The sequence below is a fragment of the Ambystoma mexicanum genome, chromosome 1q (assembly GCF_040938575.1).
Source record: "Ambystoma mexicanum isolate Mex_15411 chromosome 1q, UKY_AmexF1_1, whole genome shotgun sequence".
NCBI classification, from domain to species: Eukaryota; Metazoa; Chordata; class Amphibia; order Caudata; family Ambystomatidae; genus Ambystoma; species Ambystoma mexicanum.
In genome coordinates this window covers 513,038,722-513,059,365 of record NC_090922.1, presented here as the reverse complement: position 1 = coordinate 513,059,365, position 20,644 = coordinate 513,038,722, and the positions used below count along the sequence as shown (strand labels likewise).

Sequence of the window (20,644 nt, the reverse complement as noted above, 5' to 3'; positions counted from 1 at the left end):
ACTAAGACAAAAAAAAAAACACAACTAAGAAAAACCAACAATTCCTGTAACAGCGCCTCGATGCCTGCGGGCTGTGTGAGCGCTTTATAAATGTAAAAAAAATAAAATAAAAAATAAAAAACTGTCTGCCTGCGCTTTGGGGATCCCTAGCTGGCATCCCAAACAGAGAAGAGCAAATGGATCCGCAGTCACATAAGGTGCGCACAAATCAATACCAAGATGACGGTGCAGGTCTTCATTGACTTGTGCCATGCGATGGTGGCATGGCCCAATGAGTCATGGGGTGGTTGTGCAGACGGCAAATCTCATTGCAAGGGGCTTGCTGAATCACACCTGAAACCTGTTAGATTGGGGATGACGGGGATGCAGGATGTGACCTGTATAGAAGGGGAAGGTTTTTACATGGCAGTGTAGGTGTTTGGAAAAGGAGTGTATTCGAATGAGGCTGGCGGCGGGAGCAGTTTGAGCGAGGCCCAGAGGCTAGGAGGAAAGAAAAGAAATATGAGAGGAGTAGTGGAAGCATATCAGAAGAGGAGCCGAGCAGAAACATCTATTGCAGGAGAGGAGAAGGGTGAAAACAGAGTAGAAGAAGAGAAGAGAAATCCCAGTGGGGGAGATCAGGAGAGTGAAGTCAGAGGAGAGGACAGAGGATATTAAAGGGAGCAAGTGGTTGTGGGAAAGGCACATTTGGCTCCCAGAGGACCAATGTGGTGTCCTAGAATCTGGTGAACCCTAAGCCTACTGAAGTTGAGCCTGGGGCGAGTGGAGGAATGAGCATGTGGTGAATCGGCGAGCAGGTGCAGGTGAAGCACAAACACAAAAAAGAGTATAGAGAGGGCATAGAGAAGGTTTCCTCACCCACCTCAGCTTGGGAGGGTGACAAAGCATTGGCACTTGCTGCTTACGGAAACGCCATCCTGGGATTTTGTCACAGACTTTGTGAATCAGAGACTATTCCATTGGTTCACGTGGCTAGCCTCTTCAGAGGAACCTGGAATGTGTACTATTTTACGCCCAAACTTTTAACTACCCTTAATAAACCAATAATTAATATAAATTTGTGTTTGGGGTTGACACGCTAGTCTTCATGACACATCACGCCACAAATACCCTTCGAGAGGTAAAGAGAGAAAACTAAAAATTAGATATGATATGATGTGGCATTTATTACTCGCCTGCACACAAGTGTTTCTGGGCTCGAAAGGATGGATGCGAACATTTTACAGATATGTTTCCACAGTGTCACTGTGTCACACACTCTTGTGTTATTATGGATAGTTAAATACATTCTGTAAGCGTATTTATTGGGTGATGCGTTTATTCTGTGTCAATAAACTATGGTTATCATTTTTACCGTATCTAAGATAAAGCCCCACCTTGTTTACATTTTGATTGGCAGCGGTCCTGGTGCCGTCCTTTGCCATATAGGGTGCAGCATTTGATGTCTTGCTATCATGCATGCGTGTGTGTTTTGAGCTCTCAGTCTGTCCAAAATCAAAAGGCCCCGTAAAGTGCATGCTCCTAAGTCTGTTCCCTGTGACTGGTGCTTGTCTCTGTGGTTTAAAAACCTTTCTCTTTGTAGGATTCTCCCTGGGATCCACCATTCAGTCTGAAACTAAGGGGATCTGGATGTGGTGCGTACCCCACCCGAAGAAACCCAACCACACCCTTGTGTTGCTGGACACAGAGGGCCTGGGAGACGTGGAAAAGGTGAGTGCTCTGGCTGGGGTAAGGGACTCGGCAGGCGCCGGCTTCTGAGGTTAATCTTCAGGATGTGATTTAAATTGATTGCACCTCTTGCACATGTTCTTCGATCCTGCGGTCTAGCTACGTGTTTAATGATCTCATGGACTGGTTGCTCTAATATGACAAATAGTCAAACAGTGAATATCAAACCCTGTTTCTGTTTCTGTTTAAGAAAGTTGATCAAAGATTCTGTTCTCCTCACTAGGGCGATTCCAGAAACGACTCTTGGATCTTCGCCCTTTCCGTGCTGCTAAGCAGTGCCTTTGTGTATAACAGTATGGGCACCATCGACCAGAGGGCACTGGAGCAGCTGCAGTATCCTTTCTGGGAATGTTCAAAGGGAACCACTTTCTCATTTGCACTGGCTCCATTCCCATTAGCTGGAAATGGAAAGGAATCTCGCCAGTCAGAACTCAGTTCTGAAAGAAATGTACATAATTTGGCAACTGTTTTTCTGCTGTGCTTTTCAAAGTGGAAGATAGTTTTATTGTGTAACGTTCCTGTGTCCACCTCTGTCCCTGAGGGAGGATGGAGCTCCATGCCGTTTCCAGTAACGCCATCATGATGTTAGGCAGACAAGCTGGTATCTATTGCCATTCTTTGTAGAGAGTCCAGGTAATGACTGAGCATGGAGAGTGAGATGGTCGCTTGTTTTTGCGTTTCACTTTTGATAGCATCCCCGCGTCCCCCAAGATAGTAAAATAGCTCAGCTGACCCATGAGAAGGTCACAAGAGCCGCCTCCACCTATGCCATTCTGGCCAGGTTTCCTGTTGGAAATAACAACATTATCAGCATTGGAGGGCAAGGTTCCATTAGAGAAGCAGCTCTCAAGTTAAAATGATATCTCATTCCTGGTTCACATGTCCATGTTTCAGTGCTTGCAGGAAAAAGGCTGGCCGTGGGTAATACATTTTATCTCTATAAAATGAGTAAGAAGTAGGGGTAAACAAGGTGAGCGGTGATCGGTTCCAGGGTGGTACCACCAAACCTTTAAATAAAGATCGTGACTGCCTTGGTTGGTGTTTTGTCACCACAAAATAGGCATATGCACGTAGTAACTGTTACTATAATGCCTCTCCACTGACTGATCTTCCCTTACCATCAACTCATGCATAATGACACTTAATTTCTTCCCCTAAAATCAACCTCCCTTTTTGGTCTGCTGGCACATACCTCCTTAACCAAAACTCTTTATTCTTCTCTATGTGCTGTGGGGAACCATAAGAAGGAATCGGACGAGGATTTAGCATGTTCATAAGGTTTTATTTACATTATTAAAAACGCCTGTCCAACCCTATAGCTATGAGGGTATTTCCCTAGCTAACAACCTAAATGAAGGGTGCTCGTCAAATGTCCAAATTAATATAGTCCTCTGTCTGCCCAAAACCTACTTTTTATATGGCCCTCCCACTTAGAAAAAAACGTTACAAAAAAAAGACCATAGCAATAGCCCTCCCACTCAGGCTTTGCTTGGTCAAACTTCTTGGGTTTCCTCCCAAAGAAAATGTTCAAAATTCACAAATACAGCTCTCCAGCCTCTTCGCAGGTTTTTCATGGAAAGTTGTACGTCTTCACACACATCCAATGCCTTCCGTTCTTTGATGGGGAGGAAGTATTTTTTTAGTGCAATTGCACCACTTTTGATCTTCTATTTTATAGTGTTCTTGTTTACGGTTCGGGCAATGGAGCCCTGTATTGTTTGTATATCTAGGGTTCCCCGAAGCCCACTTGCCCCTTGACGTGCTTACTTCAGCAAGGTCTTGATTGGGCATCTGCCCATACCCAGCGTTCAGGTTTCTCAGGCTCCCGTAACCCTTTTGGCTTCCCCAGCACTGTAAGTCAAAGTCACTTAGTTCTTTAGGGCTCCCCAAAGCCCTCTGCCCCCCTGATATATTTAATGCCGCTGGGACTTCTGTTTGGTGTTAGCACGTGTTCAGCATTCAGCTTTCTTGGGCTCCTGTAACCCTTTTGGCTTCTCCAGTCTCAGAGTTCAATGTCACTTAGTTCTCTAGGGCTCCCCAAAGTCCTTTGGCCTATTTAATGGAGCGGGATCTTGGTTGGGCATCTGCCTGTGTTCAGCGTTCAGGTTTTCCAGGCTCCCATAACTTGTTTGGCTTCTCCAACACCCGGTGTTAAATTCTGAGGAGCATCTGCTTCCCTTGTTATGCCCGGCTAAGCAGTCAGCACGCTTCTCATTCGGATGTCTGTGATCCTATCCCTCTGTGGGGCTCTGGTCTCTGCATCGGTTAACGGGCCGCAGGCCCACCAGAGCTCTGGTGTGGTCGCGCCACCAGGTGAGATGGTCTCTATACCGCCTCCGCCTCGTTCTCAGCTTTGGCTTCATTGCCATTTGGGACACCAGCTTTCCGGCGTCTTGCTAACAATCCACTCGCTCTCCACGCTACCGCGGTATAGCATGACTCCGCCCATCCAGGATGTTTTCCCATCAGAGGCTCGCCTCTCTGTAGGGGTCTCTCTCCTCCATTCCAGGTTCCTCGTCTTTTTATGTTCGTTACCAATAACGAAAGGTGTGTGTTGTTCCTCTTTGACTGTTGGGTTCACAGGGAATCCAGCATTACCTGAAGCCAAAGAGTTTAAAGTCATGTCACAGCTATTTGAATCCAAAACAGAAGTAACATCAGTCCTTTTCATTCCCATATATGCAGAAAATGTATTCTTGATAGGGAGCTCCTCACAGGGATGGGAGTACTGTCCTCTAGAGGGGAGTCACTCCCAGTGAGGTCCCACTTTCCCAGACCCCTAGGGAGGGTCTTGCTTAGTGGCTCACCTTCCTAGCCCCAAGGAGGTGGCTCCCCTGTGGGGAGAAAGGACGAATAGTCTTGATTCATCACAGTGCATACTGTACCCTTTCTTTCCAACCATGAACCATGGGCTCCTACACGTCATCCTGTCAGCACAAGACAAATGCTAGCTTCCATCTCTGCTCTCCTTCTTCCTCCAGCAAGTGCAACGAGCAGACCAACTATTGACAATTCGGACCCCATGCCAACATTTCTGTCATACCAGTCCACTAATGAGTAAGCAATGCATTTCCTTAATGCTTCTCCTCACCACTAGCTCACTTTCTACTCTCATATGAACCGCAGTATAGTAACACACAAATAGAATAGCCTTCCCAACTAATTGTAACTGCCCTATGCACAATAACACACCACCACATACATCTTTCCCATCATACTCAGACACTCATGCACACACCACACATACATTGCAGAACGGCCCAACCCATAACTTCTTTTTTTTTCAACAGGCCCCAAAGAATGCCTACCAAAAAGCAAGTCCGTATAAAGCAACGCAGAAATAGAGCAAATGAAAATGAAAGTGTCCAAAATAAGCATCCATCTCTACCAGAGTTTGTACAAAAAGTTCAAACAAAACAGCTAATACAGTCATTTAGCGAAACAAAACAAGCTTCCAGTAAAGAAACTTTGCCTATTCTATCAAAATGTAAAACGAAACAGAAAATGATTAACAAGAATTCAGCTACCACTACTGCTAAAACTGCTCCTATCATCTTGATATACTAGCAAGTAACCATACCAAAAAAAGTATTTTAGCAAAAATTTTCCGCCACAGAGTCCTTCAGAATCTTATAAAAAACAGGAGACAAATCATGCACAACCCTTAATACCTACTATAGAAAATTTATCTTAGAAGCTTTGATAGACAGTGCAATCCTTCTCAAAAGAAAGTTATTTATTTTAGTGTTAAACAGAATGAAAGCACTAACAAAACTAACTACTACATTACAAAAAAGACTTCGCAATAAAAAGAATGTCGACAAAAATAACTTCTTAAATATCTGTGGAGGTCAATGGAGTCACACCACGAGCACAGAACCATATTTTAATGAAGAAGCATACAAACAAAACCAAACAAACACAATTGCCATACATAGCAGTGGACGAGGTTATGAAAAACTTAATAGTACCATAATGCAACAAGAAATACTGCTTACAAAAATATCCCCAGAAAACTCAGAATGACCTCTCCATTCGACTGAACCAGAACGTCCAGTATACAAATGGCCATGCACGTCAATGTGTAACATTCCCAAAAAATCTTTCAAATCTTTACGCCAGTTCCTCAATCAGTATGTGAAAGGCAAAGACAAAATAAAAATGCAACTGTTGCAAAATATGGATACCTGTCCAGTGCCCAAATACACAGGACTACAAGGACATTCATTAGCCTGCATTTCAGGACCTATTTGCAAAAGCACCTTCCATCATATCAAAATGATATCAACACATCATTCAACTATAGGAAATCTAGTCTATAAACTGTACTATGCTAAAAGTCCTGCTTTAGCACTAGCCAATTTAAATAACAATCTTCTACATGGTACAGCCAAAGACCTACTCGAAGAAATCAACCATATCCAGAAAAAATATTTTAGAAGTGAAAGCCACTTACAAAATGCAATAGCTTTACAACACACTAGCAACAATTCTACACATGGCAACCTTCTACTACACACATACAAAAAAGAAATACTAAAATTTAAAAGTACATCAGCTGAAGTACCAAACCTTGTGTGTGTGTGTTGCCGCAGAACTTTTTATAAAAGTAACACAAAAACTATAGACGTAACATACAAAATAGATGACAATGAACATTCCAAATGGTTTGAATTAGCTCTCTACCTTATAGCAGAAAACAAATACGAAATAACTGACCCCTTAATACTTTGCAGTTACTGCACTACAAAACTTGACAGCAACCAAACTCCTTCACGTGCTATCACAAATAACTTGGAATTATTCCCACTACCAAAACCCCTGCAACAACTCAATTTATATGAGAGCATCGTAATTCAAACAGTGCACTCATTTCAAGCAATAATACGGCTTCAACCAAAAACAGCAAAATTACCTCCATCTGAATTGGTGAAAGGCATTCGTGGCAAAGTATTTTATTTACCATTAGATGTGAAAGAAAATGTGCACACTCTGGGAGTGCAAGGTCCAATACAGCAATCTTTAATTGTCTTAGTAAATGGTGTACCTACAAATGACAAAACAAATTGGCAACAACTCGTAGACTTACATAAAGTTAGACAAGCCTTGCAATATCTAAAAGACAATAATGAATATTACAAAGAAATAAATATTGAAGAAAACTTAAGGGAAACAACTGAAATACTTCAACTCAACAGTATCCAATATTTTAGACAATGATACAATTCATCCATTACACTCTAATGACACCATAGATGATGCACTAGAAACGTACCAAATGCGACAAACCAAAGGATCACCAATCAGCATATGGGAAAAAAGTATAGAAGCACGTACTTTTCCTCTACTCTTTCCTACTGGCAAAGGAGGAAGGTACGATGATGGACCCACTCAGATAACAGCATCAGAATACCGCTCGTTACGAATGTATTCTGAAGATCCCAGATTTAGACAAAATGTGGAATACATATTCCACCTACTCTTTGAAAGTGAACTAGCAACTCTACGTTACGGAGTTGCACACTCATTGAAATCAGGAACCCACTTTCAAAATATGTCAGCTATGCAATTAGTACAAAAAGTGCAGGAAAAAGATGAGGTTTTACAATCAAGCATTACAAATCTGTTAGCAAACATGCGTGGTACGAAAGAGTACTGGTCCCGACGTCACGGAGATGTACGTTGAATGATAAGAAACCTTGGCTCACCCACTTGGTTTGTTTCATTAAGTTGTGCAGAATATGCATGGGAAGATTTACATGATTTCCTACGCATATCAAACAAAACAAACATAGATATACTAACACCTGGAGGACCTTGCTCTCTAGATCCTGTCAATGTTTCAAGATATTTCCATCATCGTTTCATCGCTATGCTACACTTTATTTGTAATAAAACTGTTCCTCCCCTCGGAGAAGTGCAACACTTCTTTTGGAGAAAATAATACCAAGCCAGAGGATCACCACATATCCACATGCCTTTATGGATTAAAGATGCTCCTAAATTTGGTCAGGACAGTGATGCCACTGTTTTACAGTTTATCGAAAAATATGCCACTTGTGAAATTCCATCAGAAGCAACAAATAGTGATCTTCATGCACAAATTTTACAATTTCAAAGACACAAATGTGGCAAATATTGTCGTCGCAAATACAAAAACAAAGGGAAATACTACACCAAATGCCGCTTTGGTTTCCCTAGACCAGTTACAGAAAAAGGTGAAGTGAACAACTTCATGTCTTCAGTTAGACATAGTGTTAAAGGTAAATTACCTAAGAACGCATATTACATAAAATAAACAGAAGAAGCAACATATATCAATGATTACAATGCAATCATTGCCCTCTTATGGAATGCAAACATAGATGTGCAGTACATTGCAGACAATTCCATTGCAGTTGCATGATATGTTACAGCCTACTTAACAAAAGCAGAAAAAACAGAGCTTCAAGACCTCTGGAATGACCTATCATCGGACAAAACAATACCTCAGAAATTGTACAGCTTAGGTATAAAAATGCTCTCTCATAGAGGATGTGGCTCCTATGAAGCTGCAGATCGTTTAACCGGTACTGCTTTGTATGGAAAATCTGAAAATATAGTATGGCTAAGTCTTGGTCCTGCTAAATCTAGAAAAAGAGTTCTCAAATCATATGAGGACATAGAAACAATAGCCAAAAATGATCCCAACAGCCAAGACATTTTGAAAAACAATTTACTAGACACATACTACCCAAACAGGAGTACCACTTTGGAAACCATGTGTCTATACCACATAGCCCAAAACTTCACATACAAAAATAATATAAAACCCGATGAGATAAAAAGGTAGATATAGAGTGACAGATTGTGAAGGCAGCTTAGTGAAACTTACGCTTAATTAATCATATCAAATTGTCATTAAAAACTCCTCAACATAAAGAACTATATTACATGTCCCTGCTACAACTTTTTAAACCATGAAGAAAAGAAGAAGAGATACTAGAAAACTATGGGCCTCATTACGACCCTTGCGCTGACGGAATTAAGGGGGCCGGTATGGGACCGCCCCCTTCATTCCGGCAGGGCTGATTACGAGGTTCCCCTTGCGGGACTCGGATCAGACGTCTGTAAAACCATACGTCTTTTCCGGGTCCCGTGAGGGGAAGAGGGAGGTAACAACGGGACACTTCTAATGTGCCCGTTGTTACATCCCTCCCCATTCCCATTGAGCCCTATGTCGGAATGACCCGGTAAGTCCCCATTGCAGGGACCTGGTAATGGAGCCCGGTTTGGAGGCAGCCATGGAGCTAATAGCTCCATGGCTGCCTCCAAACTCGTAATGATGCCCTATGACTCCTACGAAGACGCTTTCAAAGCAAATGAAAGCACTATCACCGATGTAAACTTTACACAGTACAAAACAATGTTGCACAATGAACAACAACATGAAGAAGAACTCCAGGCCCAACTAGATAAGGACACTCCAGACAGTAGTCAACCTTCTGTAACAGGAAGCCAAGAACCACTCGGACAGCCACTAATAGCAAATGAGGCAGAATTAGCTATGACAGAAGTAGAGAACACCATTTGTCACTATGAAGAAAATACAGAAGACTTAACTGTACTACAATCAAAACTGAACAAAGAGCAGCGTACCATTTTTCAAGAAGTAACAAAAGAAATTGCACATGGTGTACAACATGAAAATAAAGAATATACCTGCCAAAATTACAAACCTATACTACTATACGTCAGTGGTGAAGCTGGTTCAGGCAAAACATTCTTAATCAAAATCATCAGCAAGTTCCTTCAACAATTGACAAACAACAAACTATCAGGTGTTGTAACTGCCCCCACAGGTTTAGCTGCCTACAACATAGACGGTGTCACTTTACACCGATTACTACTCCTTCCAGTAGAACACCAAAACAAATTAGAATATTACAAACTTTCTACAGAAGCTGCAATGTAACTACGCAGAGTGTTAAAACAAATGCAAATGCTACTAATAGATGAAGTGAGCATGGTCTCCAACCTAATGTTGGCTTTGATTCACTTCAGATTGCAAGAAGTACTTAAAACAAACTACGAAGAGCTCTTTGGAGCAAAACACATTATTGTTTTCGGAGATCTTCTTCACTTGACACCAGTGAAATGTGAACCTATTTCTAAAACCTTAGGACACAAACTCTGCCGTAAAACTGTTGGCAGCTTAGGAAATGTCAACCTTTGGCAACATTTCCAATACAGAGATTTAACAGAAAACATGTGCCAATCTGCAGACCTCACTTACGCCAACATTTTAAAAAGTATTAGAGTTGGTGTAGTATCTCAAGAAGCACAAGCAATGTTAAAAACCTGGCACATCCATGCACTTTATGGCCATAACTCATGTGCTACTGATGTCATGCAACAATTAGCACACAAAAATGTCAATTGTATGTCCTTAATGCCAACTCTTGCAAGCTGTTCCAAATTCAATGAAACAATGTTGAAAAAGAAATGCAACCAATAATTGAAATTCGCTCCACAGACAAACTGGACGTACATGCTATGACACTACCCATGTGTCAACAAGCCACAACAAGACTAAATACCTTAGAAAATTCTATCTCCAACACAGCTGGTTTGGAGAAAATATTAAAATTATCCTTAAACTGTAGAGTAATGCTTAAACATAACCTTGACGTGGAGCAAGGACTAGTTAATGGAGCACTGGGTACAGTTGTTGGCTTTCAAACATACCCACGTGACAACAACATTCAGTTTGTCAATATTCTCTTTGACAAACTTTCAGAAGTAAAAAGGATAGGGCGCTCAACAGCTCGATTCTTTCTCTTCAAAGACATGTATGTACGCAGAGAACAATTTTCTCTAACTCTAGCATACCCCTGCGGCCATGCACCCAAGACTCTAGGCCCTGCCCATAACCACCGCAGCATATCACACCCATAGATCCCACCCACAGAATCAAACATTTTAACTGTTTATATGGGCCCACCCATATCACATTTTTTGCAAAGTTTGGTGAGAATTCATCCAGGGAGAGCGAAGTTATAAGCCACCCGTGGTGGCTTATAACTTCGATGCATATAACTTCGGTATTGGGTGCATGGCCTTCGCCATGCACCCAAGACTCTAGGCTCTGGCCACAACCACCGCAGCATATCACACCCATGGTGGCTTATAACTTCGGTGCTTACAAGTCTCTAGGCCCTGGCCACACCCACTGCAGCATATCACACCCATGGTGGCTTATAACTTCGGTGCTTATAACTTCGGTCTTTGGTGCATGGCCTTCGGCCATGCACCCAAGACTCTAGGCCCTGGCTACAACCACTGCAGCATATCACACCCATAGATCACACCCATAGAATCAAACATTTTAACTGTCTATATGGGCCCACCCATATCACACTTTTTGCAAAGTTTGGTGAGAATTCATCCAGGGAGTGCGAATTTATAAGCCACCCATGGTGGCTTATAACTATGATGCATATAACTTCGGTCTTGGGTGCATGGCCTTCGGCCATGCACCCAAGACTCTAGGCCCTGGCCACAACCACCACAGCATATCACACCCATAGAATCAAACATTTGAACTGTGCCATATGGGAATTTTTTATGTCCGCGGACATCGCGCGTGTCCTTAGAACAGTTTCAACTTGCCTTCGGACAGCACGGACGGGAATAGTGTCCTTAGGACACCCCTCATTTTGACTAATTACGGACATCCTAGACAGCACGGGCATGGCGAATACATCAGGGGCACCTGCCACCTAAACAAATACAGTATTTGACCCATCTCTCACTCCCCAAACCTCCCCAAGCACTCTTGCACACCAAAACACTCCCCAAAACTGCATTTCGCCTCTGTTCGCCGCCGCGCTGTCGGCGGATCCAAGATGGCGGGCGCATCAGAACAATCTGACGCACTTCACGCTCTTCACCATCCAATCAGCGAACACGTCACATGTCCGCGGACATGACGCGAGCCAATTAGCGGAGCGGACATAGATATCCCTAATTTCTTGTGACCTACTTTTTGATCGTTTTTTAAAAAACTACTGGACGGATTTTCACCAAATTTACAAAAGCATGCTTTCAGGACCAAGAAGCTGCTCCTGCCGCAAATTTGGTGAAAATCCGTCCAGCGGCTTGGGCTGTAGACGTGTGGAAAGTTTTTCCCCATTCAGTCTATGGGAAAAAAATAAATTTTGGGATCCCCCCTATAACTTTGCCCCCCCTGTACCAAACCTCACCAAACTTTGCAAAGTTTGGTGAGGATTAGTCCAGGGAGAGCGAAGTTATAAGCCACCCAAAAAGTGCTCTTCCTATGGAAACAGCAACTTAACCATAACTACACAGCAACTACCGTGGCTGTGTAATATATATGTAAATGCAGCAACTAACAATAACATTCAATGTGAAATGGAATTACTTTAGATAAGAAACAATAATGCAGGTGAGTCCCTTTTTCTATGCTTCACATATCCAGCACACAGAGTGATGCCAACCGAGGTCAGTATCAGCACTTATACATCACTTTTGCAAAATTGAGATGGGAGGGAAAAGTGAAGTACACTCTCCCAAAGGGATGTAGGCAGTCTGCTTCCTAGCAATAAAAGTATTCCCAATTAAAACCTATGGAGGAACCAGCATTGCCAAAACCAATGGGATCAAAAAGATGGACCTTTGGGAAACCATGACAGCCAAAGTCAAATGGACAGTTCCAGTTCTGATGAAGATCTTTAGAGGAAAATTTAGTTAACCAGTCAGAGGTTCTTGAAGAGACACAGGAGCTCAAGTGGAGCCTACCTGATAGTGCACAAGCTGCAAGGCCTGCACAGGAGATTTGAGGTCAAATCTCAAATGAAGAAAACATCACTTCCCAAGCCAGTAAGCACCGGAAATGACACAAGGTAATTACAACACAAGCCCCACAGTACATTGAAGATGAAGAAGAAATTGTAGCTGGCTTCCTTCTAGGTGCAGTGATGCAGACCCAGATTCCTGCTCCTTGGTTGTGATGACGAAGAGGGGGGGCCTGTGGTGGGCTTCTGAAGCAGCCCTTGTCTGAAGGGGTCGACAGCAATGGATTCAACTCATTTCATCGGCTCTTTCTGGTTTTGGCATCTTTTTCTCAGTGCCAAGAAGAAATTAATATTACTCAGTCCCGAGTTCTGGTGAGGGGACTTTTGGTGAAGAATTCCGGCCTCTGGAGGTCCACACGGATGCTTGCAAAGTTTCAGCCAGATTCGATCTTCAGAAGATGATGCACTCTATAATAGTTCAGGTACCGCGGGTATTGGGGTTCTGCAGTCCAGGATTTCACAGGACGTCAGGGGAGGGCCCAAAAAGAAGGTCTTGTGTCTACTTGGTCCCACCAGCCTAAGGGAGGAAGTCATCCATGGCAGATCTTTCCCTACCGATTTGAAAACGGGGTCAGCACAGCTGCAGGACTTCACCAGTGCATTTGCGGTCATGGAAGGTGCTGCTGGCGTCTCTGCTTATCTTCTGCTTCGGATTCCTTGTTCCAGTGGTCGAATCTGTCTGTAGTCTCAAAATCCTTGCCTTTTATGCCGGACACCCATTCATTCACGCTCATGGAGCTGTCAATCACCTGGGGGTTGGGTGTCCTCCAGGACAGCCAGCTGCACAGTTAGAACTGGTTTCAGCCAGGCATACCTACAGACAAAGGACAGTGAAGTTTTGGGCTCCTCCCTCACTTCCTGCCTTCCCAGAGACACTGGAGCCTGGGCAGACAAAACTCACAAAGGACTCAAACCTGTTCTAAAGGATACAGTAAAAGACCAGAAGAAACTAACAAATGAAAAATGCTAAAAAAAAATAAGACGGAGGCCATTTTGGAAAGATTGTCACCCATGGGTCACAGCCCGCTAGTAACCTGCACAAAAGGTAGTAAAAAGTGACCACTGCCACACACCATTTAAGGTTAGTCAGTGTAACAAAAGGTTACATGAGAAGAGGCAAAGGAGCTACAATGTAACCCACCAGAACCCCACATAAGCTGGTGTGTGCTGGACCCACAAAAGAAAAGGTAAGTAAGATAAAAGTTATCCTACTATTCTTGGGAACTATAGTTCTCACAAGAAAATATAGTTAAACAAAGAGAATTCCAAGGGACTCCTCAGTGACATTCTCATTCTCCCTAACAGTTTTCAATACCAGTAGAGAGGGCACTGGCAGGAAGCGACTATCAGAAATTCACCTACTCCAGGTATTCTAGAAAGCCTACCATTTTTGGCTGACCCGGTATTCCTTCAGTAGGCGGAGGAAAAGGGATTGTGGGGACGGGGTATCGTGATTTAAAATAGGTGTTTGTAAACACTACAGGGTTCCAAATACAGAGGTGGCAGAGAATTTGTAGCCAGTAAAAAATCAACACCATAGGGTAAAGAAGTGACAGAAGGAAGAGTAGTGGACCCTTTGTGCAAGCAGCAAATACAAAAAGCGGCATGGAGTGAAAGAAGGTGGATAGCGAGTTTGGATTAATTCATGGCCTGTTATGGTCGGATTAAGAGTTGGAAAAAGACTACCCTGAACAGGAGGTTTGTGAGGTGGTTCACTTTGCCCTTCACCATTCAATGGACACGTTGAAAGGATGCAGGGAAAGAGCAATGCTGGAAAATTGTGGCAAACAGATTTTTTACCTACTGCCTTTAAATACTCAGGAATTTGGTTTACTACGGTTGCAATTTAAGAGGCACTTCTATGTGGACATGGTTATTCTGATTGTCTTGCCCACTTTTCTAGAGGACAAAGTACCTTTCTCGAGTGGATGTTCAATTGAATACTAACATCTGGGATTCCTCTCCGGACACCCTCCAGACCAAATGCAATTGGCCTTTGTCTCATTCCAAAAGGGGGGGGTCCAGCCCAAATTTCTAGGTCACATCACTTCTGCAGGAGACATCTGGGTGTTCAATTTATGCAAATCTCGCACTGGGTGCTTTATTATTTAGCCAATTTCCAGTGTGGGGCTTAGGCTGGTAAGCAGGGGGTGCCACCAGCAACAGAAAAGTCAGAGGGTATCCGCGTCAAAGATCACATTTCTTGGCACCAAATGGGAATTATGACCATACAGTTGAGGCTGCTGAGGGGCAAGGTAAATGTATTAAATGAGTTACTGGAGAAGGGTGCAGTGCCAGGGCCGCAAATCTCAAAATACATACGAACAGTAGCAGAACCAGGGCACTGATTTTGTATACCCATAGCTACAGATGTGTCTGGGGTAGAGAACCCTCACCCTAACATACGCATATCTGGAGCAGTAAGGTCAGACTTTAGAGCATGTCTGGACTTTAGAAGTCATTAGGTTGTACGTCAATGTGGGTGGCGGGAAACCCAGCACAAATGATGGTGCAGGTTATTTCAGATGCATTACTGTCAGCAGAATTTGGAGCTTTTGGAGAGGCCATCAGTGGCCAGAATTGTTGAAGAAAGACAGGAGGAAGACTGTTATTACAATTCTTCTGCTTAGAAGTGTTGCTGGTATTAAGGGGTCTGGCTATATCACAAAAAAAGCGATCTTTAAGGCTGACAATGAGGCAGTCGGCAAGCGAAGAAGCTCATCCAGATGTTTGTTTTACAATATGGAAGTTATAATATCCTGTTTATAGCAAGGCTAATTGTGCTGGTAAACAATAATACACAAGATGCTAAGGCTCTTTCACATTGAGGGAAGAGTTATGGGTTGGCTCAAGGAGCAGATGCATACCTAACGGAGATGCCAGAGGATCTAAGGTCGATAGAAAACGGAGTACGGGAACTGGTCAAAGGGCAATTGACCACCTGCAAGGTATACAAGAGAGTGTGTTTTCATTTCTTGGGCACTGGGACCAGGTGACCGGTACAGGTTGACGACAGCTTCAACACCTGGAGCAAAAACATTTTCAGATGCATTTGACTGAAAGGTTTGTCAGCAGTGACGATAAACAGAAAGCTGGCTGGAATTGCATTTCATGTGAAGTGCTTTTGGGGTAGAGCCACAGCCTAGATTAAAATGAAATATAATGTTGGGGCGGATTGACCAGGTAGTGGGGCAAGAAGCAGAGAATCAGAAAGACAATATGGGTGTCTTTTTTGTTTGGAATATTGGCAGCTCTGTCCAAGGTGTGTCACTGTAATGGAAGACTGGTGTTTTTTAAGTTGTATTTTTGTGGGTAACTTTGTGGCATTCCAGGTGTCTGAATTTATTTATTTTATTGTTTAAAGTGCAGACCTAGCTAGAGAGCAACAGATTATTGTATAGAGTGTGGGTAACCTGCATTTTGGTTCAATTCAGTTTTATTAAAGTTTTAAAGGTCGCAACATTAAAGGAACAACAATACAACCATTGAAATACATACAGAATCAATCAAAACCTTTCCCGCCCCCCCACCCCTCGCTCCCTCTCCCCCACCCCCCTCCCTCTTCCACACCATGGAGCTCTGGATAACAATAATATCAGCAGGGTCCAACACAGAGGTTTATGACACGTTACATGCAAAAGGTAGTCCACATATAAACGCTTGAAACGCAAGGCCCCACAGCTGAAAAATTGGGTCCTCTGTCTCATCTGGCCCCCTCAGTCAGATGGAAGGGGTGTCCCGAGGGCCGAGTCAAGGCCCAGCAGTCTGTCTCACATTGTTCATGTCCCTCAGGCTGCTCTCCCAGATTTGTCAAAGAAGGGAAGCCATACGCCCTCAATATTAGTTTTAGATTAATCGATCAGGTGGGTCAAGAATTTCATGTCATATATGGCTCGTAGTTTGGAGACCCACTCTCTTTCCCCGAGAGGGCGCGGTGACTTCCACTTTTGAGCCCAACAGGATCTGGCGGCGACTAGCATGACCTGCACCATGTGATCGTGCTTCACCTTCGGACCTCCCTCCACCTCAATGCCAAACAACATTAGCCAGGGGGATAAGATTCTTTCAATCCCATCAACCTCTTTTATCCAAGACAGCACCTCACTCCAATAGGTTTGTACCACATGACACTTCCACCACATATGCACATAGTCCCCCTTTTCAGTGTGACACTTCCAACAGTGAGGGTCATAGCCCCTTCTCATCCTGGCAATTCTCTGTGGGGGTAATGCCATCTATGAATCAATTTCAAGGCCTGGTGGCGGTATTGGGGCGCAGCTGTGGAGTGGTTGCCCTGTCTACAGATCTTGGTCCATCTCCTGTTGGTGATGGGGGTATCCAGGTCCCTCTACCATTGTACCTGATCAGACGGGGGATCCTGCGGGGCAGAGAACAGCAAGTGACCGTAAAGCCTCGATATCACACCTTTCGTCCCCTTATATGTGATTAGGAATTTCTCAAATGGCTTGCATCTTTTAACAGTAGCGCAGTACTATGAGGTCTGTGCGTCGGTATGTGCATCCATTGGAATTAGTCCTTGTTCAGGTGTTGTTGAAAGAGTCATATTTTGAGAGATTCGTGAAATTGGAGAATTGTGGGGGCATTCCGAGCTGACACTGGGATCGAGTTCGAGAGGGTGGGTGCATGACAAGAGAAGGATTGTTTGTGGGTCCTCTCTTTGCTGACGAGTTGTGATTCAAGCCACTTGGTCGATTTGCTGCGCGAGGAGAGTGTGCCACCAGATATGTGGAGCTTAGCCACGAGGTACGCTTGTGTGCTACTCGTGAATGCTTTGTAGATGGTACATGCAGTCTTGAACAGTATCCTGGCTTGGAGTGGAAGCCAATTAGATTCTCCTAGGATGGGGGTAATTCGGTCAGGTTTCCATACTCCCGTAAAAAGAGGTGCTGCAGGGTGGTGAACTGCTTTCAGGGGAGCCAAGTAAGCAGCTGGGAGCCCTGTCGGGAGAGCATAACGCCCTTCGATGTGCGAGACCACAAGGGCCTGCACTACGGTCCGGAAATCCTGCAGCGGGATGAAGGGTTTAATTTTTTGAAGGGTAAAGATTCTGAGCCAGGTTATTTGGGCCTTCTTGCCTCTGTGTTTCTGGAAGGGCAGATTGCAGTCAATGGTCAAGCCTAAGGATTTTGCTGAGTCTGAGAGTTGTGGATCAAATCCTTCTAGGCACATATCATTGAGCCATTGTTGGACACATTGTTTTTTAGCAGGCAGACCGATGAGGACAAATTCATTCTTGGATGGGTTTAGTTTGTTGGCATCCCGGACTGGATGATGGCTAGGTAATCGTGAAGACGAATGATGTCCTGTGCGCTATTTACTCTCATTTACAACTGAGTATCCTCTGAGTATTGGTGGATGGCTATATTGGGATCTTTGAGGAGAGTGCCCAGAGGCTTGATGTAACGGTTAAACTGGATTGGTGAGAAGATGGAGCCTTGGGGGACTCTGCAGGAGACCTTGAGTCGGTTAGAACGCAACAAGTTCAGCTGGACAGCCTGGTATCTGCCCAAGAGTTTGGAGGTAAACCATTCAGGACAGTGCCAGAGAATCCCATCCTGTCAGCAAAGGGGGAGAGAAGGATGCGGTGGTCGATGGTGTTGAATGCAGCCGAGAGGTCAAGGAGAACGAGGAGGGATGAGTCGCCTTTATCCACGATTTGGAGAGCATCATCCACCACCTGGATAGTGACTGTCTCGATGCTACTCATTGGTGGAAGAACCCTGACTGATAGTCATTTAGGAGGGGGCCGTTCATGGCCATTCGTGCCGATTGGACCTTTAGGGCTTACATTACTGGCTTGAAGCCAGAAGGATTTCTACTACAGTCATCAGTGCTGTGCCGGGTCTTTAAGTGCTACACAAAAGACATACTCTACCGTGCATGTAGAGCCAGATATAACAAATGCACTTTATTAAAGTTGTCCATTACGCCTTTAGTTACCAACAAAATTCAGAGGTCCTACTCATGGATTGGGGTGCCTTCCAAGTTGGCTTAGCAGCCAAAGAATAATTATTCAGAAATGTACCTGTGGTGTCGTTAATAGACAAAGCAGATATGTTAAAGCCACACATCTGCAGGGTTTGACAAAGCATACTCTGGGGCACATGACACACCCAATACTACTCAATCTCTGTCTTATAGTACTCAAAACCTGCCTTGGAAACCCAGTGTATATATTACCTGAACACATACCTTTCTGTGTCCCCTACCATCAAAAGATTGTCCGTTACATATGGACTAACACACATCCATACTAAAGCCACTCAGCAAGCCGCAAGATTATTGCTGAGAAGGCTTATGGGCCTAACCAGCGCTATATACCGGACTAATTTGAGTTGGATTTAACCTTGAAAAGACCAATGTGAAAATCTTGCTAAGAGGTGCAATTTAAGAAAATGTAAATAGGTTTAGACTTTACAACAGAGAGAAAGTTTGTTTTGGATCAAGAACCATAGGATGGTGTGGTAATTGATGACTAATAGATATATAGAACAAGCACACTGAGGAAGACCTTTTTTATAAGGTCGAAACACACATTGGCTGGTCAGTAAAGCTAATACAGTATTTTGGAAACAGACTGATTTATCTATTCATAATCAATATGACTGTCTATATTTACTCACACAGCATAAGTGTGGTGTGGTGCAAGTGGTCATTCCATTTTCTTCATTATTATTGTTTGTTATCTTGGACTATGATCAATATATTCTGACCAGTGCTGTCCGCCCCACAGAATTAGAATAAGGCAGGTTGGAGATTGGAATATGGTTATTTATTGTTATGGTAGATAGCTTAACATGTTGTTAGCCCACATTTAGAGTCCACATGCATATTAATACAATATTTCAGCCTTGACCAACTTCCTCCCTGTGTCTTCAAACTCCTTTCCCACTTTTCCCTCCCTCTTACTTCATCCTTGGTCATACTACTCTTCCCAGCAGACTAAGGTCTGGTGACCCTGGGTGGGTGCATAATATGCCTCGGACAAGGATTCGGCGCACTGAAAATAGTGCAGTGATAATTTAGCAAAGTACAAAAGCAGAATAACACAACATAAAAGTTATGCTTATCTTCCCAGAGAATGTGGCATGTATTGTTAACATTTTCATCTCTGTCCACTATAGATGGTGGCGATAGAGTACACACTGTGGAGATCTGGCCCTGAGGAAGGATATGAATCCGAAATGCATAGGCCAATTGTAGCTCATCTGGCACATCTGCCTACACAGTGATTCTTAACTGTTGAGTTCTTATGTGAAAATAAACAAGCATACTTTGAAAAATCAGTTGTGACTGAGACAATGTATTGAGCAAGAATATATATTTTTTTGAGAAACTATACAAAGAGAATTATACCACATCTGTGGTATTTGGGAGTGCAGCCCACACCGCTGGCTTCACGGCCAAGGTCCCTTTTTTTGCTTACACTTTGTGTGCCATTTCACAGAGGCACCCTAAAAGTGGGTTTGCACCCTATTGAATTATACTAAACATTAGATCAAATCAGTTCTAAGAGAAACAACAGTAGGTTGTGCACGTTCACCTCAACCAAATTGTCACTTTTCTACATCCGTCAATTTATTTGAACGGGGCACACCACAAGAAAGATGTCTTATGCAGAGATCGAACACATTACCGACAATCTGGCAGCAACTCTAGGCTTTTCAGCAGAGAAAGCAGATGCTATATTAGGCCTAATAAAGGATACAACACGCACTCATACCAATACCGACCCACAGAGTAACATCAATCAATTGGTGTACACCATCAGGAAGATAATCAACCGCAAGTTACATGCTGTACCACTTAGCAGATATTCTAAAGCCCAGAGGATACCAAGAGGACTGTGCATACCATTACGCCCTACTCTTTGTAAAGAAATAAAGACTTCATAGAAAAACGGGACAGATTCTCAATAAATGTTCACTCGATCTGATATTATTGACCATCAGTGAGCTTTCAGGGAACATTGAGCAACTGGAGAAAGAAATCGAAAGTTTGTCCAAAGACATCACAGACATCACTGGTGCCCAATCCTT

General features: G+C 43.4%; 1 protein-coding gene across 3 annotated transcripts in view; it reads left to right on the top strand.

The window, feature by feature from the left end:
- The window catches only part of LOC138530222 (guanylate-binding protein 1-like), an 865,941-nt gene that overhangs the window by 318,911 nt on the left and 526,386 nt on the right, over positions 1 to 20,644 (top strand). For all 3 annotated transcript variants that reach the window (XM_069640892.1, XM_069640890.1, XM_069640891.1), the window contains exons 3-4: positions 1,583 to 1,710; positions 1,952 to 2,061. In XM_069640892.1, coding sequence (XP_069496993.1) covers positions 1,583 to 1,710; positions 1,952 to 2,061 — 238 coding nt within the window. The remainder of the gene's footprint in view (positions 1 to 1,582; positions 1,711 to 1,951; positions 2,062 to 20,644) is intronic.